Raw genomic sequence first — 25,219 nt, forward strand, 5'->3', positions numbered from 1 at the left:
GTTATTATATTAATATTAAGACTATTAGTTTATTTTGCTGTTGGTAGAGCTAAACAATAATTAAATTACATTTTTGAAATAGATTTCATAGACTTCATATGGGTATTATTAATATTTTTAATTTTACATTTTCAGTTGGAAGCTGTATTCTTTCCCATATATATATGTATATACGCACACACACATAGGCTATTACGTTTCATTTATATGTTTATTTTAAGTAAATATTTAACTAATAACTCTGCTATTAAAACATTATTAAATATGTTTTTATTTTTGTACAGTTTACATTACTCAGTTGCTGGCCTTAGGATATCATTCACTATACTCTATAAATGAACAATTCTCTTAATTCTGCTTATGTTAATATTCATATATAATAAAGAGAGAGGGTCTGTGGCATCACCGCGATGATGGTGTGCTGAGCTCTCCGTCATTGGCTCGTGCAGCGCACGCCACTGATTCTGCGGTAAAGATGGCGGCGGCGGAGGGGGCGCGCAGCGGCTGGAGCAGAACGGAACGACCCCAAACGGGTCCGCTTTAAGAGAAACAGCGCTGGGGGCAGGCGTATCGTACATTCCCGTTCAACAGAACCGCTCATCCGGTGCCGTTTGGTAGAATTTAACAATTAAATTGTGCGTTGTTAGCTGTTAGGTGGTGGGTGGGTTCTCTCGCTCTCTCATACACACACACACACACACACACATATACAGATTGCTAAGCTAAGCTAACGGAGCTCGGTCCGGTCCGGTAGAGGAGGAAGAGGAGGGGTGACCAAGAAAGGGAAGGCTATCATCCCGAGCAGAACAGGCCGTCGTCCCGCGGGTCGTTTTTTGGGGGATGTGAGCGGTTCCAAACGGACGGCGGGTCTTTCCACGGATCTGTGTTATTTTCCCACCCAGAACACTCGCAGGATGGGACAACAGGTAGGCCGCGTGGGAGAAGGGGCTTCCGCGGGGATCCAGACCCCACCGCAGGGGCAACAGCAGCAGGGCAGATCGAACCGGGCCAGCAGCTCCGGGAGGAGACCCCGAGACGGCGGCGGAGGCAGCGGCAGCAACATCACCGGGACTCCACCGGGCAGAACTGCCGCCGCTACCGCTGCAGCGAACATCATGCTGGATCCAGGAATCAACGTTTTCACCCTGCATTCAGGTATGAGCCTATTCGGGTCTTTATTGTGCATGTTTTATTAGTTTTTTTTTTTTGCTTTGAGTCACTGCCAACATTCTTATCGCAGTCGTTAAAGTGTGGAGCTGCTCTCCGGGTTTAGATGGATCCGTCAGGAACGGCGGAAATACTATATGACTCTCAGGCTGTGTTGCAAAATCTAGGGAGCTGCCTATGTAGACGGTGCTGTTTTGACATCACGAATCGGTTCAAACGCCTATTTAATCCTTAAACGTGCTCTCTAGGTAGACAGCTTACTGTGTTTTCTGACACAAACACCGAAATGTGGCGATTAAAAGAGTCAGGTCAGCCAATTTGAATAGCTAGTTCTACAGCACTTTGATGTCGTGGTGACTTGGTAGAAAACAAAACCGTAACGCTATGCCTTGAACACTGAGGGCGAACCAACACACATGGACGAGCACTGCTACACAGACCATCCTAAAAAGCTATTAAACTTGTTTCATCCTAAAAACACACAACATCAAGACAATAGCTGATTTTTGGGGGTGAATGTCGGTGGTGTTTACGGCTCTGGTAGAAGCAGTTTGTGAATTTAACATGGCTTTTGTAAGTGGTCAAGCACGGTCCAGTTTCTGGTCACCTTCTGCTGGGATTTTTCTTTGTGTAGTATAATAGCGTGTTGCTCTAATTCTTAGTTTCGACCCAGCATGTAACATTGTACACATTTTAGTATTCACTGTCACTGAAATTAGTGCATTGTGAAACTCTTGATTGGTTAAAAGCATTGTCAAAATAACACAAGTGTGCTGTTACTAAAAAAGCAATCCACAATATGCTTCTGAGATGCATCAATAAGTACTGACACGGTTTACATCACCTTCCCTTTAAGAACTTCTTGCTAAATCTATAGAATGATTTTTTTTTTAATATATTTATATTATTTGAAAGTGCAAATTTTGCCACTTGAACTTGCCATTTGATGCAGACATTTCGGGTTGTTTAAGGGCGATAACTAAACTGAGAAGGGGAAGTTCAGACACAATACTATGCTAACTGTTGAAACGCTATCTGATGGCTGTTATTTGATAGGGACTGGCATTTATTGTCTCTTATGAAGCTCTTGCTGGTGGGAAAGCTGCTGGGGAAGCCGCCGCTTTCTCGGATTTCGCCTGTGAGTGATTTCACGGACTCATTTCTTTTCGGGGTAGTTACACAAAACACATATTTGATCGTAATACCGCTTGTCTGGCAGTAATGTGTCGCACAGATCTATCTCACAAATCTCATATCCCAGGTGTTATTATTGTGACCGGATGGGATTAGATTCGCTGTGGAGACATAATCTTTGATGCTTTTAGATGAACTGGGTTATCTGTTGACCGTTACCCAGGAGCTCCTCTTAAAGGGTTGTGCCCAGTATTGGTCTCTTCTGCTCGGGTTTGGGTTGATCGGTGCCAAAGAGAAGCTTGTCACATCTTGACAGCGAAACCCTTCGGCTGGAAACACTGACTTGTGAGTGCTGCAGATGAGTTATTTTTATTCATCGCTTATAGGCAGATGTATAGCTGCGGCTGAAAGTCTTCTGAATAATCGAGATAATAATTGTAGGGTTACAGGCCTGACTGCCACGATTGTCTTCATCAGACACCTCTTATATCTGACGCTGAAGTCGTTTAGACGGAGACTAGGACATCTTTTAATGTCTGTCAAGAGGAGAGATCTGATCTTGAGTGATTTTCCTCATACCAAACTATTTGGAATAAACACTGATATTTTTTTTTTTCTGTAGCACTGTTAGTTGGAGTGGCTAGCTTAAAGATTTTTAGAAGATGAAGCAGAATTATTGCCATTTGTCACATTTTGTTGCTGTAAAATTATATAATATTGCATGTTAGAGCCTCATCTGTGAGTTTAAAAGTAAAGTATTGTTGTTTACTCGTCAGATTTTTTTTAACATTAGTTAAGCATCTTAGTTAACATGAACTAATAATTCAGCTTCATTTAATAATCTTTATTTTCATTTTATTTTTGATTTATTTCATTTTTATTATTTCCTATTAAAACAGAAGTTGTATGTTGTCATTAATCCGCTTTAAGCAAACCTAAACAAACCATGAACGATTAGCTCACGCTAACAAACATTAATATGCTATGAAAATGCATTGTCATTTCTTGTTGGCTAATGCATGAACTAATATTGTAACATAAAACGCTGCAAAGTGTTTTACACAAGATATAGTCGTCATACATAGTGGGCGTCCTATATATTAATAAGATGGGCTATTGTTTGATAATTGGCATTTTTAAATGACCAGCATCATCTGATATTTTTTTGCTGAGGGTTTCACTGTAGCACTCTCATTAACATTCTCTTATTACTTCATCAACAGGAAGTTTCCTCACTGTTTGATTTTGAAACTCTGCAGTATGGTCATCACTTATAGTCTGATGAGTACACGGAGACGTAGGGGAGGCGGACTACTCGATTTTCCAAAATCCTTTCGCCCCAATAGTGCGTTCAGGACACGGACGGATGACTCGTTTCAAGCTCTGAGCGAAATTCCGTCAGATCCAGGAGAATATTCATCTCTTTTGTAACTAGTGGAATTTCTTCGGAAGCGACTGTGACGAGTAGTTCTTAATCGACCTGCGTGGTCAGACGGAGGGATGAATGAATAAATGAGAGGTCCTGTCTGTATCTCCCATCCCCTGCGGGCAGCCAGTGAGTCAGCCTGCTGCCGTTCTGAGGTCACAGGGCCAACTCCACATTCTTTTTATTTATTTATCATCGCTGTCCTGTACCAGCAGGCTTTTATTATTTCAGGAGGGTGGTGCAAAGTGTTTCCCTGAACCTTAATGTAGTCCAAAGTACCCAAAACTATTGATTTTTAGAGCTCAGAACAGTGTGGACTTTCAATTGCCACATTTTCAGAAGGCAATATGCATGGCCAATTTATCTAAAGCTGTTGCATCATTTTACATGTACGCATTGACAACATTGTTTGTCCACTGTTAGGCACGCTAACACATTATTGATATTTTGCAGTGGCTTCAAATGAGACTTATCCGATGAGAATTTAGTCCAGACTAACTAAAGAGATCACCGTGGGCGATTTTGTGCGAAGTTATTGCTTTGGGCTGTATCATCATTTTGTTTCTGGTAAGCAGGCATAGTGCTGCTGTAATTGTGTTACATAAATCTCCGTTTTATCTTCTATCTTTGAACGGACAGCACTATGACACGTGTGAAATTCCCAGGATGTAAGATGATAGGAATTAGGCACTAAATTACATTAAACAATCCATTTTTTTGATATGTGAGAGAGGGTGAAGCAAAACAGCTGAGGACAAGTTTTATGAAGTAGTCTCAGACGTCTTTCTGGCTAATTGTGGAGATCTGATGGGACTCTCTTGGCCCACGGTTCGATTAGGTTGTTGTAGCACCACTAGAGGTCATTAGAACACTTTTTTTTGGCATTAGGCTCAAACAGAGCATCAATGTTCATTTCACAGTTTTTTTTTAAACGTGCCTGGTTGATGTTGCAGTTGTCGGTGATTTGATTTGAAAGTGGGTGTCTGTGCTTTCCTAGCCTCCCGCTAATCCTGCTTCATTTTACCAGCCTTATCTGGTTCTATCCCCTGCTTGCATCCTTATTAAGGTCTGGATTAGATGACATGCTGGAGCAATTCTTGTATGTTGAGGCAGGGATAGAGATAAGGAACGCTTCAATTCAGTGTCTTTCTCCTTTGCTGCAGATCAGCGGTTTTCAGATCGGTCATAGTTGGTTAGCCATTTTCAGCTCTTTTTGGCCTTGATTCGATGTGCGATGATGAATCACTGAATCAGGCGATTTGAAAGAATTGGTTCTGCAAACAAAATAAATTAAAACCATTTTTCTGCACTTCACTGTGAAGAAAAATACATTTTGGCTTTTTCTAAATCCGGGCACTGAAAACAGTCATCTGTCAGAACAAATGTTATTTGTTTTTGTGTGTGCGTTTTTAATATTTATTATTTTTAAATATTTAGTACATATCACATCATATCCAAAAAAAACGTTTCTGACCCAATAAAAACCCTGTTTCGTTCTTGGTCGCATACACATCAAAGTAGTTCTAATGAATCCCAGTTGAATCCCATCACCAAAGCGTCCTGTAGACTGTCTGAGTGCTATGATATGTCTTGGAACATCGAGTGAGTAATCCCACAATTCAGTAGTGAAATCCAAAGGGACAGAGGGAAGATTAGGGTTAAAGCCAGGAGACCGGCATCATCACCAGAGTGAGACGTGCCCTAGCATCTGCTTAGTTCAAGTGTCTTTGCCATTCCTTTTTTCCCAGCCTTTGTGCGTTTTTATGTTGCGAATGTTGTTTTTGTTTATTTTTCATGCGTCATGTTCACGGGATGTATCTGAAACGGAGCGTTCCATTTCACTAATAACAGATTCTCTGTTACATCACGGTTTTATCACTCCCTCAAGCTGTAGTACAGCTCATTTGGTATTGAAAATGGACGTTCGAATATAACGCGTTATGATCTGTGAATGCGGCATAATTAAATCCGCTGGGAAGTTTGTCAACGCCCAGCAACCATGGTAGTTAAATGGACGACGCCTCCTTGGCGCTTTTGAGGTCGCGATGCGTGTTCAGACAGGACCTTCACAACCTGCCAACACTTCCTGATTGCAAGACCACTTGGCCGATTCAATCCGTCCGTCTCATTTGCTCTCCATAAACCATAATGGGTTTAGCCCACCAGGCTCATTAAATACCGAAGGCTTAAGCTGTCTTATCTGTGAGACAGAGTTAATGCGGTCACCCTCACCTGGTGACGTGGTTGGCTTAACCACCACGGTTTAATTTCCTTCGAGAATGGGTATTTTAAAGCTTTCGTCTTTAAAAATGCACTCACATCCTATGCAGGCCCTGTAGGTGTTGCTTGGGTAATCGGTGTTATGCTTGTGTTCATAGAGATTTGTGCAGCACTAATAAATAATTTAAAATGATTATATGAGGGCTTAGACATACACTATCAAAGATTTTGTTGCCTGTAAATTTTTATTTTTTTTGTTTTACAAATATGCTCCCCAAGTATTCATTTATTTAAAAACAAGTATTATTTGTGAAATATTACTACTACTTAAAATAGCTAATTCCTACTTTAAAACGTTTTAAAAGGTGATTTTTATTTCTGTGATATCAAAGCTGAATTTTTGAGCAGCCATTACTCCAGTCTTCACACAATCCTTCAAAAGTCATTCTAATATGCTCATTTCTTATTAATGTTGAAATAATGTTTATGCACAATTTGTGGTTTTTGGGTGCATTAAGTTATTCAATATAATGCATCCGTGCTAAATATAACTGTTAATTTCTTTAAACAAATCCCCTTCTGACTCCAAATAAATAGTTTTGCATAAATAACAAACATTTTCATTATGTAATTCAATTTCATAAGTTCCTATGCGGAATGAGAAAATGAGCTGTTATGAATAGAGGGTGAAAATTTCATCAGATATGGAGGATATGAGCATTCTGACGCATTCTGTGCTACCCACTCTGTTGTGGCAACTAGATCATCGGTAAGCTGAGGTGGATGTTATTCAGAGGATCCAACCGCAGATCTGGATGCTATCCGCACAAAAAAATGACTCAAAGCAAAGACTGAGAGATAGATGGAGATTAAGGATTGGCTGATTAAGTGTGTAAATATGTAAATCGGTGTAAAGTCTTTTTCATTGATGTTACATTGCATTATCTAACACTTTTGCCGTTGTTGCTATTATTGTTGACCGCAGCAGAAAAAAAGATGATACGAAATTATGCAAATATCACATTGCTCTAGTGAAAAGAACATAGAATTTCTTCCTCGTGGGGCTTGTAAGTGTCTTGAGGTGGTGTTCTGTTACATAAGCTCTTTATAAGTGCCTTGAAGCTGTAGGGCGTGTGTGATTTTTAGATTTTTTTGTTCATGCTTGTACATGCTTGTAGATAAAGATCCCCACCACTGTAAACTTTAGCGTATGTTCCATCAAACTTTTTTCAAAAGAGTAAGAGCGCGTTTAAGGGGAGCTTATGTCAAGTCAATAAAGACAACGCTGACACCACAGGGTCAAAATATTGATCATGTGTCAAAACAGTGTTTCTTCAGAAAACCTCACTCTTTTAGGTCATTATGTTTGGGCTGACCGGTCAAGTTTGGTGTTCTGATTCAGCATAAAGGAAAAGAGGTTCCTCGGGAGAGCATTAACATTCCCACAGTGCTTTGCAGGTGTGGGTGTGCTGTTCAAAGAGCCACATTAACACCTCCAGTGGACAGGTAAATTACAGTAGCTGGGCTTTCTGACCGCTGTGGAAGATGTAGGCCTGAGTGAATGACACCGGGCAATTTCCCATAATCCCAAGTGCGCGGCCTGTCAGATTGATGGCCACAGGAATCAAGGTTAATTGAAGGTTCACTCAGCACAAGTATAAAGACATATCTGGATCATTTCTCAGAGATGCGGTTGAGATTTTCTCAAAGTTTCAGTAACACTTCAAAAGGTTTGGGAAAGAAATACTTTAACAAGGATGCATTAAACTAATAAAATGACTGTAAACTAAATTATAATAATACAAGATAAAAATAAATACAGATCTTTTGAACTTTCTGTTGATTAAAGAATCCTTTATTAAATTGTATTATAGCGCAAAATCAACCAACACTCCTGTTTTCAAAATTAATAATAAGCTATATTTAAAATCAGCATATCAGAATGGCTTCTGAAGGCTATTGTGACACTAAACACTGAAGTATTGGCTGTTAAAAATGTCGCTTTGCCATCAGGAATAAATTACATTTTACATGCAGTATTGTTGTATTTTGCATAAGACAATTCTTTTAAGAATATAAAAAAATCCTACCAACCTCAAACTTTTAAACATTATTGTTCTTGAGTCTGTAAGGTTTAAACAAGATAGTGCTGCATAACACAAAGTCAATAAGATTTACAATAAGATTTAAACCGAAATTGTTGTGTTAAGTGAGGATGTAAATAATGTAACACTACTGTCCTTCACACAGCCTCTCAGCAAACTCCTTACGATAACTTGGCATTGTAAATGTAGATGTAAACTTTTTTTTTTTTTTTTTTTTTTCACATTTGACGTTTGTTTAATTTGAAATCTGATTTGTCACATATGGAAGTCGTTAAATACAAATAACTTTAGTTTTTTGCTTTTATTAAAGTATTGTCAATAGCACTTTATATAAATACATGAAACAAAGAAAAGTTTATTTTTTTTGTAGTTTGCTAAATATTAAATATGATAATGTTATATTTATTTTATTGTCTAATTAATATATATTGCATTGTATATTAATTGCCATTCAGGCCATCTGTAATAGTAAAAGCTATTAAAAAGTCAGCGTAAACAAATGTGTTATTAATTGATTATCATTTGCCATTAAAATTGCATTCTTTTCCCAGATATTTCTCAAAGGATCTAAAAGAATAATTTATTGGCTGGAATTAACTAGAATGGGAATCGTTAAATTCATTACTAATCCCTGTTGTTGACGGATTTAGTTAATTGCATGTGGTAATTTCACAAGTTCTCTCTTTGTGTTGTAGTCTATCTTCATCAGATTGCCTGTTGGCCCGCACTAGTCTTTTCAACTGAAGAGCCATTTACTGGAAAAGAGGAAGAGACTGAGCGAGAGGGGAGACAACTGTGCAATTGTTGTTGCTGGGTACTTATGTTGGATCCTCATTATTGTGAATGAACAGGATCTGTCCTTCTGTTTATGTGGGCCCATTGTTTGAGGAATCATTGTTCGGTGGTTCCTCTGTGCACGTACTTCATGTAATTATTCTGGGGGTATTTATGGCCAGATAGTTTTGTTTTGCGCTGGATCTAAAAATAGGCCTCGTCCTGCACCGCATGGCTTCGGCTGGGATGTGCTGTGCGCTTTCAGATAAACAGGTGAGCATGTGCTGTCATTCCCTGGTGCAACACTTCACCAGCACTCTGGGGTGTAATGGGGGTTATCGCCCTCACACCTCTGAAAGCTGAAGTGTGCTACATTCGGTTTTGAAATACTTTCTGCTAGAGGTCGTCCGACGTATCTGTTTTGCCAGTTAATCGGCACCGATAGTTAATTGCTGGAACTGTTATCCATGTTAATAGTTCTTCTGGGTTATGTGCGTTGCTGGAGCAGCGTCTGCTGTTCAAGAGCGACCTCATGTTGTTTGTTTTGACACATGACACAGCGTACTGCACGGTGCGACACTTCAAATGCAGATTTAGATGCAACCGACAGAAAACCCTGCCACGCCACAGGGGCCACAAGACTATCGGCGCCAACCAGAAGTAAACTAACATCCTTTTGGTGATTACATACGTTTTAGACCATGTTCGTGTTTGTGTTCATGCAGCACTGTGCTTTTACCCAGTGTGCGACTAACACATCTTGTTATTTTACTTAGATCAGATTAGATCTAATCATCAAGTTTTCTAAAACGGAAGCAGATAAAGTGTGATCGTACACGTACAATATCAGTATATGCGTGTAATTCAAACGCTATGGCCGTCTTGCAGATATTAAAAGATGGCCATCTTTAAGCATGAATATTGAAATGGAATGGTAGCACTTTACAAAAAGAGCCCATTCGTAACGTTAAGATTAATCAATGAATTCTCTTTTTAGAGAATGTTAATTTCGACATTTACTATCACTAATACATTTTTGAAATTTATGTCAACGTTAAATGAACTAACTTTATTGATCAATATAATGAATAATAATATTTTTATTCATTTATGAAGTATAGTAGTAGTCAAGCAATACTTCGTTTTTTGCTCAGTATCCATTTTTAAAAAATATCGGTTGATTAAATGGTATCAGCCAGTGCAGACCAACCTAGATGTCGGTAGTGGTGAAATCCACTATCTACTTTTCTATCCCAGTTAGTGGAGTATTAAATATCGCCATGAAATATCAAGTTTGTATATTCATTGATTTATTGTCATTGAAGAGTTTAAACGGTCTTGTGGTGCTAATGTTTTCCCATCAATAGAACCGTTTGGCATGGGAGAAAGTGAGAGTTTGGTAAATCTTTTGCATTATTTCTTCTTTTTGGTGAAATGCGTTCATTCGTTTCTCAGAAGTAGCTGTCGGTCTATCCATATTCAGGTTATGAATTCATTATGCTCAGTCTCTTCTGACACGAAAAGTTCAGTAAAAGTTCAATAAACAGAGCCATAATAAACTCCTGTAGTTTAAGGGAAGGTGTTTGTCTTTGAGCAGAGCTTTCTCTGGTAAGCTGCTGTTGCATATGAGAATGTTTGTCGTAATTTCCTGCATGACGGATGTAATCGTCTCATTCCAGCGTAATCTTAGGGGGTTTTGTTCTGTACCTTTGGAAACATAGAGCTGGTGACGGCAGGTGAGGTGTCTGGTTTATTGGATTTCGGGGAGGAGTTGAGACTGTCGACCCAACACTATACCCTCCCCTCCTCCTGTTTAGTTCCCCTTACTCAGACAGACTTTACAAAACATCCTGTGAATAGTGATTTTTGCATGAAATAAGGTTGTATAATTATTCTTGAGGGAGTTGGGGAAAATGTAATGCAAAGTATTTTTCCTGGAATTAGTTTTTTTTATACAATTTTTTTTTACATGTAATATAACAGCTGATTGAGCGTTTTGGATTTTGGGTCCACTTTTTTGTTGAACTGGGCTTGGAGGTGAACGATTGATGCGTAGTTCTATTGTAAGTTCTACCGATCATGAAGGAATGGATATTTAATGGCTTTTCAGATCAGGATGTTCTCTTCATAAGTCACGTCAGTTGAGAGGAGCCCCAGAGTACAGAGGTGCTGGTGCAGCTGCCGTAAGCCTGGCCTAAGCCCAGCACAACAGCTGCGCTAGACTCCCGTCAGGACAAGGCCGTGCAGGTCAGTCCGTTCAGTATGGTCATTCACACCGCGCACAGTTCTCCCTCAGCTGTCTCGCAGCGAGGCTCCCGCACACAAAGACGCACACAGAAAGCACACGCAGGACAAACACATGCGGCCACGCGACATGCCCAACGCTGCTCAACTGCTACATCAGTCAGAAGCGTTGCATGAGAAAGTGAGGAATGTTTGTGAACGAACTGGAACGGAGCTTCACGTTGTGATCTACTGATCTGTCCTTTTATTTGTCTGGAAATCTGTCTTTTATTCTGTGTCTCTCTCTCTGTCATTCACTCAATCTATTTCTCTGTTTGTCAGAGGAATTGAGACTTGAATCTCTTTTCTTTTTATTATGTTCGCAGAAGCTTTTTATTTCGTGTCATCTAGTCTGAGGTCTCGTGTGCTGATGTCTGATTATTTCTCTTAATGTTGAGAGGTTTTGGGTGTAACTGAATAGCTGAGCATCCCATCCTAATACATTTTACATGTTGCTCTGAGACTCAGGGGTATGTTTAATGTGGCACAGGCATTTTGCGCTAGAGTTTCCACACCTCCACGCTTTTCCAGCCTCTCCCAGGAGGATGTTGGGTAGGCAGCACACATGGTGTAGAAATGGAACCATCTGCTCGTTCCTACCCCCTTCTAAAACCAACGGGCCCCCCACACGCCTCCCCTCACAAGACATCCAATAAAACCACCCTCAACTCTTCCCATATCTCACACAAGCACATGTGGACATTTCTTACTCAGGGCAGTTGGCATGGAGGACCACAATCAAGTCGCACTGGCATTCCGGCTGCGGGGTTGGAAACTCTGAGCTCTGAGCTGCAGCGGAGACTATGAAATGATTCAACCAAGATTTTCGGCCGATTGTTTCAGTGTGAATTAAACCCGTAGTCAGGATTGGGGACTAGAGTGGTTTCCCATTAGCTCTTTTACTGGAACTGGGATCATGTACTGGGAGCTGTGGATCAGTCATCTGACAAGGAATGGGAAGCACTGCATGTTTGTCAGGAATAAAGGTAGGGCTGTATGTATCTGTGTGCGTGTGTGTATGTTTGTGGCCACGAAGTCAGGTTTGCCACACAGGCCTTGACTGTCTCAGCTGCCTGTTCTTGCAGGTTTAATAAGTTATGTAAGACCAGTCATTGTTTTGTCTTGACAGTGTTGTCTTTTATTCATAATAATTGTTTTGTGTTAAATTTATAGGGACATTTTTAAACTTAAATCCGCTATGTTGTTTTTTCTATGAGTAATGTACATGTCAACACTAGGAGTTTTGTGTGTGTGTGTGTTTCTTATTTAACAACAGGTATGCACATGGGTTTGTACAATTTAGACAATTGGTTATTACAATTGTCTTTGTTATTGTTGTACTCTAATAAATCAGTAACATTTTTGTTTTATGGTAATATAATAATGGATATAATAACAATTAATGATATTATATATTATAATATTTATTATAATAATCAGCTATAATGGTGTGACTTTTAGCATTTACACTACTATTATTATTATTTTTTTATTCTTTTTTACATTTTAGTCTTTACCCCAGTCATCAGTGTCACATGATCGTTAAGAAATTATTTTAGTTTGCTGTTTCATCTAGTTGATGACTAGTTGACCAATGTTTCCAATCTTGTAGTAATTGTGTCATAATGGACTTTTTGTTGCTGTTGATTTTGTGGGTTTTGATGTTGGGGATAAATAATTTAGTTGTTGTTCTTGCCATGCATTCAGCAGTTGAAGAAGTTATGTAAATTCAATGATGTTATGTTTTAATGTACCTTGTGATGAGAATGCGTTACTCATGTCAATTCCATGGTACTACTATTTGATTCAGCTCCTCTTATAGTAGCGTCACAGTAGTTTTGTAACCCTATCGTAGCCTAATCTCAAGGCCAGAATTCAGTTTCATAATGCTCAGTAAAGGGAGGTTCTGATGCCTCTTCCTTTCTAACTCATCCAACGTTTTGTCCTACCACACTTTTTTTAAGGAAAGGGGCAGCTGCCCAGACATGCTTGCTGTGTGTGTGTTTGTGGCTGGTTGACAGCTGTAGAGGAAGACCAGCAGACGCAGGCATGCTCAAGGCGTGGGGACTCTCCCACCTCATTTTCCGACCTCAAAGCTGTTTCATGCTCCTCCTCTCCTTAAGAAGTTCTTTAAGAGTCAAACCTTCTCAGGCGAAAGCAGAACCCTCAAGACTTCAGGTCTGTGTTTTATTACATATGAGATCAGAGAGTAATCTAGCGCCGCTAGATTATGCCATTGAAGACCCTGCCATCCAGCAGCAGTTTTGAGGAAGAAAGGGTCAGGTTGACCAACCTGTCCAACCCACAGGATGTGGACCACTATTGCTTCGCAGGTAGACAACGCTGTAACGGTGCACTGAGCGGCAGTGATTTCTTTCTTTTTTTTTTTTTTTTTTTTTTTTTTTTTAAGTATTTAAGCTTGAGGGATGTGTATTTGTTATTTCTTGTTTTTTTTTTTTTGCGTGTGTGGTCAATGTGGAAGCAGTTATTTGGTAAAATGGTTTACTCTTGGGGTCTTTCCAGTGGTCATCTGCTTTTCACAAAAATGAGAAGATCAATTCTAAATGTTTATGTATGTAGTTGTGATGAATAGTCAGATACATCCTCTGCTTTTATTAGTATTTAAAAAGTATTTAAAACATTTTAGTCTGCTTTAATTTTAGCATTTATATTATATTTTGTAGAAATATTATTTTTTAAGTAACTTTTAAAATTATAATAATTGCTTTAATAATTATTTGTAGATTGTAAAGTATTTCAGTAACTATTGACAAAATAAACATGTAAATTAATTTTTTCGTAGACATTATGTAATTAAATGAATTGAATGTCAGTTGATTATGTCCCTAGTATTGCATCAAGTACAGTGTTTTTTTTATAATGATTTATTACAGTTTTTGTTTACACAAAAAAGAAGAGATTATTGTTATTAAGTGAGGTATGACATAAGGAGCAAAGCGATTTTATTTTGCGCAAAATGTTTGAAGTTTTTTCTCGTCTTATTCCCTACTTTGACGTTAACATGCCTTCCTCTCATACACTGACTCACTTTGCCCTTCCCAGAAGCCTAGTCTCATTTGAAATATCATGTACTCCATCAACAACTGTTACTCATATAGCATGTTATTTATCTCCGTTTTATCCTGACAGAGGCCCTGCACAGGCCGTTTGGACTGGACTCGACGTCGCTGACGGAGGCGGTGCGCTGGAGCTCGAAGGAGAATCTGCTGGGTGCTGCGGAGAGTGACCCCAACCTCTTCGTCGCGCTTTACGACTTCGTGGCCAGTGGTGACAACACACTGAGCATCACGAAAGGTACGATCATCGAAAGGAGATGAGCGGTTGCGCAACATGCGGCGCTTGGTTTCACTGAACACTCTGACAGTTTGATCTCCACCTCACACACAGATGTCAAACCACATTGCATTGATAGTGTAAACTCAAATGAAACCCAATATTAATACCTAGAAAAAACTATGCTGTTTTTTTTTTGTTTTGTTTTTTTGTACAACTGTTATGGATAGCTTCCTCTTTCTTTATAACAAAGACAGCATGCATCTTTCCTTTTCCACTCTCCTTCCTCTTTGCTATACTTCATAACTGCTTGTTCCTCTTCCCGGCAGCAGTTTGTAGGATCAAAGAGCTAAAAATGAAAGCGGATGCTAAAATTTGAGTTTTGAAACTCAACGAGCATAAACACATGGGCACCAACCTGAGCCATATGTGCTAACGCCCACAGCTCTTTCCATAGACTGAGACTTGAGTCAGACGGGTCTGTGCTCAGATGCTCCATGCTGAACAGCTACCACTAACTCTAATACCCATTTTGAAGTGTAATCCCATCAGCTGGGTGAAAAGCAGGTGGGTAAACACAGACTAGCCCAAGAGAAGAGAGTTCAGAGAGAGGGAGTTAGCGGTCTACACTTTCCCTCTGAAGTACCCGCTAATGGCCAGTAATGTAATGTCGTCTGGTTGGCACCGATGAGGAAACCTCTCCTTGTCTTGTCTTGTTGAGAGGGCTTTGTTGCTGCGCCAGTGTCGATTTAGGATTGGTAAAAAAGCACTTGGTGTCTGAAAGCTAAGCAGGCCTGAACTGTTCACTTGGCAGGAGGAGAGCGCCCCCTGCTGAACTTGTTTAATCCAAGCAAGACGAAGGAAGAGCAGGAAATTAAGCAAAATGTATCAAACTACCAGCTTTTTATTAAAATATAAAAATAGATTTTTTTTAATTAAACTACTTTGATGAGCATATACGCGAATACAAATAATTTTACATTTTATACTTCTTTTTTTTTTCGATTAAAATTCAGCAAAAGAAATGCAAATACTTGCCAGGGTGAATTGTTTTTAATTTGGTAATTGGTTTCATCGTTTTTGACCGTGCACAGATTTAACACTCTGCAGACGGTTTTTAGCTTTCTTTTTTTCCAGAAGCTTGATGGAGCACAGCTTAATGGAACAGAACACAGGGCTCTTGGGATGTTTTCAAAAGTGCTTTTTGGAGACATATCTTGTGTAAAAAAAATAAAATAATAAAAAAAAATAAAACACAACTATTTTTAACTTCCATGGCGTTTTAAAAATGTCATGGTCATGGGGCGTGATGAAACTGCCAGAGATTTCCGTCTAGCACATGTATTTGCAAAAAATTTAAAAAGGCACCAAATACATAGTTGATTATATTTGAATGTCATGATTGTCACTTTTATTCTTCCGCTCTCAGGGGCCTTTGGTATTTGTTCAGATCTCAGAACACTTACATAAGACTAGCTTTCTCTTTTCAGTCTGAGCTTCAAGTTCAAACTGATCTCATTTCTGAATAAATACTGTAGTTACTGACATAAACACGCACTTTTCCGTTGTGAAAGACCTGATCTGCTTTCATAGCTGAACGATGGACTTGTTGTAGCTTGCATGTCTAATCTCTCTTTCCATTCCATTCACGGGAGATGCAATGGTATGAATAACAAAGGATTGTGTTACTGAATCATTAGGATAGCATTACGCACGAAAATATGAGTAACAAGTGATTGCTGTGTACAATGTACTGTTCTTTTTTGCGTTTCAGGAGAGAGGCTGCGAGTGTTGGGGTACAACCAGAATGGCGAGTGGAGTGAAGTCCGTTCGAAGAATGGCCAGGGTTGGGTACCAAGTAACTACATCACCCCCGTGAACAGTCTGGAAAAGCACAGCTGGTATCACGGGCCCGTATCACGCAGCGCGGCTGAGTACCTGCTCAGTAGCCTGATCAACGGCAGCTTCCTAGTGAGGGAGAGCGAGAGCAGCCCTGGCCAGCTCTCCATCTCGCTTCGCTATGAGGGACGGGTCTATCATTACCGGATCAACACCGCCTCTGACGGAAAGGTTGGGCTGCTTTCACTTTACTTTGAAAGTAAAGCTCCCTTTCCTTTCATTTAAACGTTGGTCTCAACCTTCTCTTCTGCGTCAGGTCTACGTAACAGCTGAAAGTCGTTTCAGCACATTAGCTGAGCTGGTTCATCATCATTCCACAGTGGCGGATGGTCTGGTAACCACATTACACTATCCCGCTCCAAAATGCAACAAGCCAACCGTCTACGGCGTCTCCCCCATCCACGACAAGTGGGAGATGGAGCGCACTGACATCACCATGAAGCACAAGTTAGGTGGAGGCCAGTACGGAGAGGTGTACGTAGGAGTTTGGAAAAAGTACAACCTCACCGTAGCTGTAAAAACACTAAAGGTTCGTCTTTTTGTGCATGTGCTCCTATTTCAGTATTTTCCCCCCTCTTTCATTGGCTGTTATCGCATTTAAATGTTTATGTGGCATCGTGTGCCACCAAGTGGCTGGCCATTATACTGCACCCATGCTAGTTCTGTTATGTATTATTTCATATTCCATCCATCTTTTATTTCAAAGGAGGACACCATGGAGGTTGAGGAGTTTCTGAAGGAAGCTGCAGTAATGAAGGAGGTGAAACATCCCAATTTGGTACAATTGCTTGGTGAGTATACTAGTTGAAGGTAGTTGACGTCACCTGAAGAAGCTATATGTGCTTTAATTTGTCTTTTGGTCTAATTGACCCCACTAGAGGTGTTCTTGTCTGGAAAACTTGTTGACTATATTAATCAACCATTAGAGTATGCGTTACTTTCATGAATCCAGGCTTTTGTTCACATAATAAACGATTATTTGTTTTGACCAAGTTACGTTATTAGATATAAATTGGTCATTTGTTTTGATGCAACTTTTTTAGGTGTGTGTACATTGGAGCCTCCATTCTACATAGTGACTGAGTACATGCCGCACGGGAACCTGCTGGACTACCTGCGTGATTGTGACAGGGAGCAGGTGAACGCTGTGGTGCTGCTCTACATGGCCACTCAGATCTCCTCTGCCATGGAGTATCTGGAGAAGAAGAACTTCATCCACAGGTGAGCGTAGAGCTTTAAATGTCAGTAGACTTGAGGAGTTGTCACAGGTCTTATATTCCATTGAGAGATCTCACTCCAGCTTCTCAATGTCTTTCTCAGGGACCTGGCAGCTCGTAATTGTCTGGTCGGAGAGAATCACGTGGTCAAGGTGGCTGATTTCGGACTGAGCCGGCTGATGACGGGCGACACTTACACCGCTCATGCTGGGGCCAAATTCCCCATCAAATGGACGGCACCTGAGAGTCTGGCATATAACACCTTCTCCATTAAATCAGATGTGTGGGGTCAGTTAGTAATTAAATTTTACTAAGTTCTGATACTCCATAAAGAGTTTTGTTACAGACAAAATAGTCGATTTGCTTATAAATAAGTGACTTGCTTATTTTCCCCAATTTTCAGCATTTGGAGTTTTGCTTTGGGAGATTGCCACCTATGGTATGTCTCCATACCCAGGAATCGACCTGTCTCAGGTGTATGATCTGCTGGAGAAGGGCTACCGCATGGAGCAGCCTGAGGGCTGTCCTCCTAAAGTCTATGAGCTCATGAGAGCCTGTGAGTACAAACAGTGACTTTAAAAACACTTCTTAATAACATGAAGTATAATCTCATTAGTGTAATAAAAGAAATGTCAGATGTCGTTCATATATATACTCTATAAGCATTATGCAGATTTTGGTATATTTAAAATGTAATTTAATTTATATATGTGTAATAAATGTCATTTATATATTTTTTGAAGAACGGGATTTGTTTGAAATAAAAAATCTTTTGTAAAATTAATTTTGTAACTTTTATTGTCACTGAAGTTTCACTGCTTCTCTACAAAAAATCTTACATGGCACTAAACTTTTTAATCAAAGAATAGGTTTAAGGTAAAGCCACATTTTGTTTGTGTGTTGGTAGGCTGGCAGTGGAGTCCACTGGATAGACCCTCATTTGCTGAGATTCACCAGGCCTTTGAGACCATGTTCCATGACTCGAGCATCTCAGAAGGTATTACTCAATCATCTGTTTGATGAAGTTGAAGATGTGACAGTATTTGGATGTAAAACATGGTATTAACATGTGCCTTCTTTCTGCTAACTGTTCTCCAGAGGTAGCCGAAGAGCTTTGTAAAACAGCATCTGGTGGGCAAGGTGGGCACACATTTGGCCACGATATGCCACTCTTGCCCTCAAAGTCTCGTGGCCAAAAGAAACACTCTGAGAACAAAGAGAATATGGAGGAGGCAGGACCCCACGGCCCTGCAGGTATACAGGCGCAACTCCGGCTCAATCAGCTCAGACAGAAGCGCAAGAGAATGGGAGTGGTGTTCATTATCGATTAATAGATCTACATAGTATATACCCCTACATAATCCCCATATATATATTGAGTGTATTATATGAATCCCTCTCTTCTGTTCTCATTTGTTTAAAATGTATCATGTTCAGAAAACATCAATGTTCATAACAGATATTCTCTTTCATTCTTTTTGTAAATACGTCAAATTCTGTTTCTCCCATTTGCTGCATGTCACTAAACCCCAAGTATGCACACAAGCACTTCACCCAACTCCATGTGTATCTATATTATGATTAAAATTTGTTTAAGCATTGTTCATGTATTGTGCAATATTATTTTTCTACTTAAACTGTTTATATGCTATTTATTGAATTTACAAATTTTATATAAAATAAACTTTTAGGGAGGGAATGTTTATATTTATTTTTTTTGGTTGAGATGCGTCTTTTTGTCATGTTTTTGATTTTTAATATTTATGTATTTCCCCCCGCCATATCTTTATTTATTGTCCTGTCGGTGATTGTGCTTACAATCTTACTTTTCACTCAAGATAAAATGATTCTCTATGTAATAAAAATATCTAGACATCCTGTTTGTCACAGCCCTGTAAACTATATATATATATATATATATATATATATATATATATATATATATATATATATATATATTTTTTTTTTTTTTTTTTTTTTTTGTCCCACTCATTAAAAAGTCTCATAAATTAATGAGATAGCTGTGGCCTAGTAAGCAATAGCTTATAGAGACTACCTCCTGTGTAGAAAAGCATATTCCAGGCTATTTCTTATAAATTATAGTCAGGGTTATCCAATACCTCCCCATAGCTTGCATTTACACCAGATTTTACCATGCTATATACTGCATTTTTTATATTTATTTGCAAAATGTATATTGCATATTCATCTGCAAAATGACTAAATGTAAATGTATTTGAAAGATCTCTGCTTGAGACATAACTATTGGCAACAATACATTAAATATTATTTTTATAGTCAAACAATCACAGTCTTACACAATATGCTATTTGTGCAATTAATGATGTAAGGAAGTGTTCCAGCAGTTTAAATTTGAGAGTGCTGAAGCAGTAATTTGCATGTCCATTTGCTACTACTTATTTTGCTTTTTTTTCTGACTTTTGGTTCTGTTGTCCTATTGTGTTTAGGTCTTGCTGCATCCCTTTTTGTGGGAGATGGACGCTCCAGTAGTTCTCCTGCTCTACCACGTAAACAGAGGGATAAGTCTCCCTCTAGCCTCTTGGAGGACTCCCCGGACACTACCTTTACCCGTGACCGCAAGGCTGGCTTCTTCAGTTCTTTCATGAAGAAGAAGTCCATGTCGTCGTCTTCTTCATCCTCACCTCAGCAGCAACAAAATCTCCCTATGCCTCCCAAAAGGAGCAGCTCCTTCCGGGAGATGGAGACCCAGCCCCATAAAAAGTATGAGCCCACAGCTGGGTTTGCAGGTCCTCCTCCTCCTTTACCCCAAACTGATGGGTTGAATTTTTCTCCATCTCATGGAGAGGGGAACCATGTGCAGTCCCGCTGTTGTGGGGCCACGTTTGGACAGAAAACCTCAAGTTCAAACTCTGGAGGAACTTCTGGTCAAGTGGGAAGCAGCAGTAGTTGGGGAAGCCTTGCAGGCTTCTTCACCCCTCGCCTTATCAAAAAGACCCTGGGATTGCGGACTGGTAAGCCTTCTGGAATAGATGAAGGAAGTGGAAACAAGCCATTTCCTCGTTCCAATTCAACCTCTTCAATGTCTGCCGGGTTGCCGGACTTAGAGCGCATGGCGCTGACGTTACCAAGAAACCGAAGCAAACCCCCATTAGAGCGTACAGCTTCCACCTCCTCACAGCCAGAGAATGGGGCAGCACGACCTTCAGATGCAATCCTGAGGAAGCTTGACGAAGGTACTGCTCAGATACGAGATCGTCCCAAAGCCAAACTCTTGCCACGAGGGGTCGCAGGTGGAGTTAGGGCACCAGGTGTAGGGGGAGAGGCAGATTCAGACTCCAACTCACGAGGAAAAGATGGGCAAGATGACAGGCAAGGCTGGTCGTCTCCATCGAAAACCTCCACTCTTGGTTCAGTTAATCTGCACAACCACAAAGTACCAGTGCTGATCTCCCCGACCCTAAAGCACAGCTCGGCTGATGCACACCTAGTTGGTGTGGACTCTCAGGGCAACCGCTTCAAACTGCTGTCCGACAGTGGAGATCGTGACCGACCTCGACTGGTGAAGCCCAAATGTGCACCTCCTCCACCTCCCATGCTTCGCTCTCTCCAACACGCCTACAGTGCCGATGCAGCTGATGAAGCCCTCAGTGGAAACATAGAGGTCAATGGAGATGGCGTCAAAAGGTCAGGAAGAGAAGCCAGAGGAGCACGTCCATCAATACCACCACCACAAGTGCCTCCAGCCCCCATAATCCCCTCTAGTAACAACATCTCCCAAACTAAGATGGCCAACGGTGCTTCCAGTGGCGGACCTGGCCCTACTTCCGCAAAACCCACCCTAAGACGGACTCGGCAGCAGACAGAACGGATCCCACTGGAAAAGATCAGCAAGGAGGCTCTTTTGGAATGTGCCGAATGCTTGAGTAGTGCTCTCCAAGGCAACGCTGAGCTTTCTTCCAGCAGCCAGGTCCTGGATGTGGGACATCAACTTTTGGAGTACTGCTCGGGGTATGTGGATTGCATCCCCCAGACACGTAATAAATTTGCCTTTCGTGAGGCAGTGGGGAAACTGGAGTTGAGTCTACAGGAGCTGCGCGCTTCCTCTACAGGTGGGGGAGCGGGACCTGGGACCACCCCGGCTCTTGACAACTTGCACACATGCATTAAAGAGATCAGTGATGTTGTGCAAAGGTAGCCACCTACAAAACTCCTCCTCCTGCACCCCTTGAGACTTTTTTTGCATCAGAATCAATTTAGTTTTATTTAAGTGTTGGGGGACAGAGAATATTCTCTAAGAAGTACCTCAGAAAATTACTACAAACGTTCTCTCTAACTTTTTATTGTTTACAGGTGACTTTCTATTTGAAATTGCCAGTTGGGAACAGAGTTCTTTGTATATAAGCTTTTTGTCACTACCAAAATACAGTTTTGCTTTTGACAAATTAATACGTACACTTTTATCTTGGTATGCCAGAATCAATTTTCACAAATAAACAGGGGTTGCACAGGTTAATGTGAGCCAACTACAAATGAACTGGTCCACTTATTATGAATTTTGTTTTAAGTTACAGATTTCCATTCGCTCTTTTGATATTTCATTAGCATTGTTTCCGTAGTAACTGGATATTGCATCAGAATGTCAATGCAAACATAAAAATGCCCAACATTTATGGCATAAATTGAGCAAAAACAATATTGCTTGTTTAGTATGAGTTTGAATGTGGATTGCAAACACGGCTTTTTGCTCAGTCTCATATTACACACTAAAAGTGCTTCTGTCTGCATCCCATGCTGTCATTTATTTTTTATTTGATCACATCTGTTAAACAATACAGCATTCGATGACCATTCATAATTTGGTAAATCTTTTAAGTAATTAGTCTTTATTTTGACACAGTGTTTTGCTCTGGCATAGTTGAAATGGTTGTTGGGTCTATCACCACATGGATCATATTTGGCCTTTTATATCCGTGGCCTTTAAATAATGCCCCCATCAGCCAGATGGCACAAGTCTACAGTCTGACTCTAGAGTTCTCAACACTTAATAATCCTAAACATGTTTCTAGATGTCATTGATTTGCTATGGGAGAATTATGTTATGTGTGGAGAGTATGAATTTATTTTATGACCGTCGTGGTGCCAACACAGAAGCAGCAACACTAGAGATACAAGTATTGCCAAGTCTTTAAACACAAACTGCATTTTCCTTAGCACATTGATTTGTAACTTTATTTTGATTTCACTTTAGAATGTCGCCATTTGTAAACTTGAATTTTAAATTATTTTTGATTAAAAGCACAGGCGTTTTTATGATACTGTAGATATTGCATATTATTTTATACCCACAAACAGGCGTTGAAGGTCATGCTCACTCGTGTCCTTGTGGTGAGATTTTGGTGTGAGGGTCCCCATCTGTGCATCTACATTATGAATGTATTCATTTGTTGAAAACAGGAATGTTGTTTTTTTTTTTTGTTTTTTTTTTTGTGGTTGCGTGTATATGTTTTCCATAGTCTCACAAAGTTTAAACTTTATCAAAAAGCATTTAAAAGAAACATTTTCTTCAGGACACAAACAGTTACAAATGTTTGTATTCATAAAATGATAGATTTCTATTAGAATTTGCATAAATGAGATTTTTGTGGGTAACCTGCAATGTCATAATTAAAATGTAATGAAGATTTGTACCGATTACACTGGAGCACATTTTTAAAGCATAAATGTTAATTGCCTTGCCTTAATTCACTATTTTAGGGTATGTAGTATGAACATTTTGGAAGGAGATATTGTTTTTGCCATGCATCTCCATGACATTTCAATTCCACTGCAACAGAAAATCATAATGTCGTTTGTTCAAAACCATTTTTTGTACTCTAGATCATTTCATAATTTGCCTACACTAACTTCGCTTGTTTTGCCATTTTTTCTTTCTGCCATGGGCAGTGTTTTCTGAAATTACATGGTGCCTTTTGTGAGAGATTTAATGTTTTGTGCACTGCAAGGTCATGTTAAAGATCTGTTTATGTAAATATGTTTTGCGCTAAAATATTCATTATTGATTTTAAGGTGGCAAATGGGATTTTTCAAGCCTTTATTATCATTCAAGCTGCCCTGTTCAGACATCTTGGGTATGTGAGGTGTCCAACTTGAATAGGAAAAAGTGCAATGATCTGTCCTTTACTTAGAAAAAGACAGTGCTTGAAGTCTGGTCTCCTTTTACTGAAAGAGCTCATGAATTTGTTTTGCTTTGTCAGGAATACCTCTCTTGTAATCACGTTAACAGAGAAAAACTATTTTTCATGTGTAATTTAGCAGTTTGTTCTTTCAAACACATGCAGGTCATCTATTCCATTTATTATTATGTATAAAAATGTTTCATTACCAAACAGCTGAGGGGGAAAAAAGAGTTGTTGACTGTTTTGTATGTCAGTTTTACATGATTGTCAGGGAGTGTTTTGCCTTTTTAATCTTTTAGTAAACAGTAAAGTGTCTTTTTTTTCTTTTATTGCCACTTATCACCGCAATTTGCATTTTTTTTTTTTTTGTTTAGTTAAAATCAGTTTTTTTTTTTTATTTTAGTAAACCTCCTCTGAAAGTTTGTGCATTAAATATTATTTTATTGTATCATGTATAGAGGAACAATTCGGAGAGAACAATCTTGTTCTATAGTTTATGCTTTATGAGCCATTCAAGGCCTCTGAGGTGCAAAGTCATACTGTTTGTCTCACAGACTCGATAGATTTCAGTCCTTTTCAATTTCAGTCACCCTTTTACATTTTTGTCTCTTTTATTTATTTTTTGGTTTATTTATTGATCTACTTTTTATGTTAAATCCTGAAACTCCCCCTTTTTTTTTTTTTTTTTTTTTTTTTTTTTTTTTTTTTTTTTTGGAGACTGTCTTTTTGTAAGGTCAGATTTTAAGTGCTGAAGAAATTTATATACCAAAGGCCACCTCTCTAGTCCTTCAAGTGCAATGAAAATAAAACACTCTTAATTTTGATTATGTGAATTTAACAGGGATTAAAAAGGCAGAGGTTGACAGATTAACAGTATTTTTTCTGTTTTGTAAAAAGTATATTTTGTGTGATTCTAATTTAAAGCTCACTTTTAATATTATATTACTGTGAAGTCCTTCCTCAGTGTTACACTTGATGTAAATAATGAATAAAGAAACTGTTAAAACATTGGTTTGGGAGTTTATTTTCGAGTAATGGTATTGGTAGTAGTCAAGCGGTGTACTGTGGTGTGCCACGCCATTTATCAGTTGATGGACATTAACAGAAATTTTTGTAAAACCTTGCCAAATTTTTCATTTTCATAGAGTTTAATTGATAATAAAGATTAAAACTGAATAAATGCCCACTACATCTGTGTAGATGTTTAATAACACAAGACAAAAGTCAAAGACATCAAAATTGCAAAAAAAAAAAGATTTTTAATGAAAAATGTTAATTCCCATATTATTTGCTACTAAAGAGTAAAATTGTAAATTCAATAGGACATTTCTATCAAATGTTATATATATATATATATATATATATATATATATATATATATATATATATATATACACACGTAAATATACACATATGTATATATAATATAATGTAATATAATTTTATTTCTATATTAATTATAGATGTTATATATATATATATACACACATATATATAAATATATACACATATATATATATATATATATATATATATATGTAT

At 39.0% G+C, this 25,219-nt stretch overlaps 2 protein-coding genes across 3 annotated transcripts in view; both read left to right on the top strand.

Annotated features, from left to right (window-relative positions):
- LOC122350865 (collagen alpha-1(I) chain-like) overlaps positions 1-25,219 on the top strand; it is a 513,797-nt gene that overhangs the window by 23,500 nt on the left and 465,078 nt on the right. The gene's annotated exons all lie outside the window — the stretch shown is intronic.
- On the top strand, positions 466-24,685 carry abl2 (c-abl oncogene 2, non-receptor tyrosine kinase). Of its 2 annotated transcripts, none has more exons than XM_043247623.1 (11): positions 466-1,155; positions 14,260-14,424; positions 16,178-16,473; positions 16,559-16,831; positions 17,009-17,093; positions 17,346-17,523; positions 17,623-17,807; positions 17,923-18,075; positions 18,427-18,516; positions 18,618-18,773; positions 19,988-24,685. In XM_043247623.1, the coding sequence occupies exons 1-11, from the start codon at positions 915-917 to the stop codon at positions 21,694-21,696; spliced, it is 3,531 nt and encodes a 1,176-aa protein (XP_043103558.1). In that variant the 5' UTR covers positions 466-914; the 3' UTR covers positions 21,697-24,685. The 2 variants fall into 2 exon arrangements, with proteins under 2 accessions (XP_043103558.1, XP_043103559.1); XM_043247624.1 differs by lacking the exon at positions 466-1,155 and adding an exon at positions 13,222-13,442.

The sequence above is a fragment of the Puntigrus tetrazona genome, chromosome 8, assembly GCF_018831695.1.
Source record: "Puntigrus tetrazona isolate hp1 chromosome 8, ASM1883169v1, whole genome shotgun sequence".
NCBI lineage: Eukaryota > Metazoa > Chordata > Actinopteri > Cypriniformes > Cyprinidae > Puntigrus > Puntigrus tetrazona.

Bases quoted from the DNA above. Each gene is read 5' to 3' on its own strand.
- abl2 (XM_043247623.1), top strand. From the start codon at position 915: ATGGGACAACAGGTAGGCCGCGTGGGAGAAGGGGCTTCCGCGGGGATC. The intron at 17,808-17,922 runs GTCAGTTAGTAA...CCCAATTTTCAG, and splicing joins CATTAAATCAGATGTGTGGG to CATTTGGAGTTTTGCTTTGG. The intron at 18,076-18,426 runs GTGAGTACAAAC...GTGTGTTGGTAG, and splicing joins CTATGAGCTCATGAGAGCCT to GCTGGCAGTGGAGTCCACTG.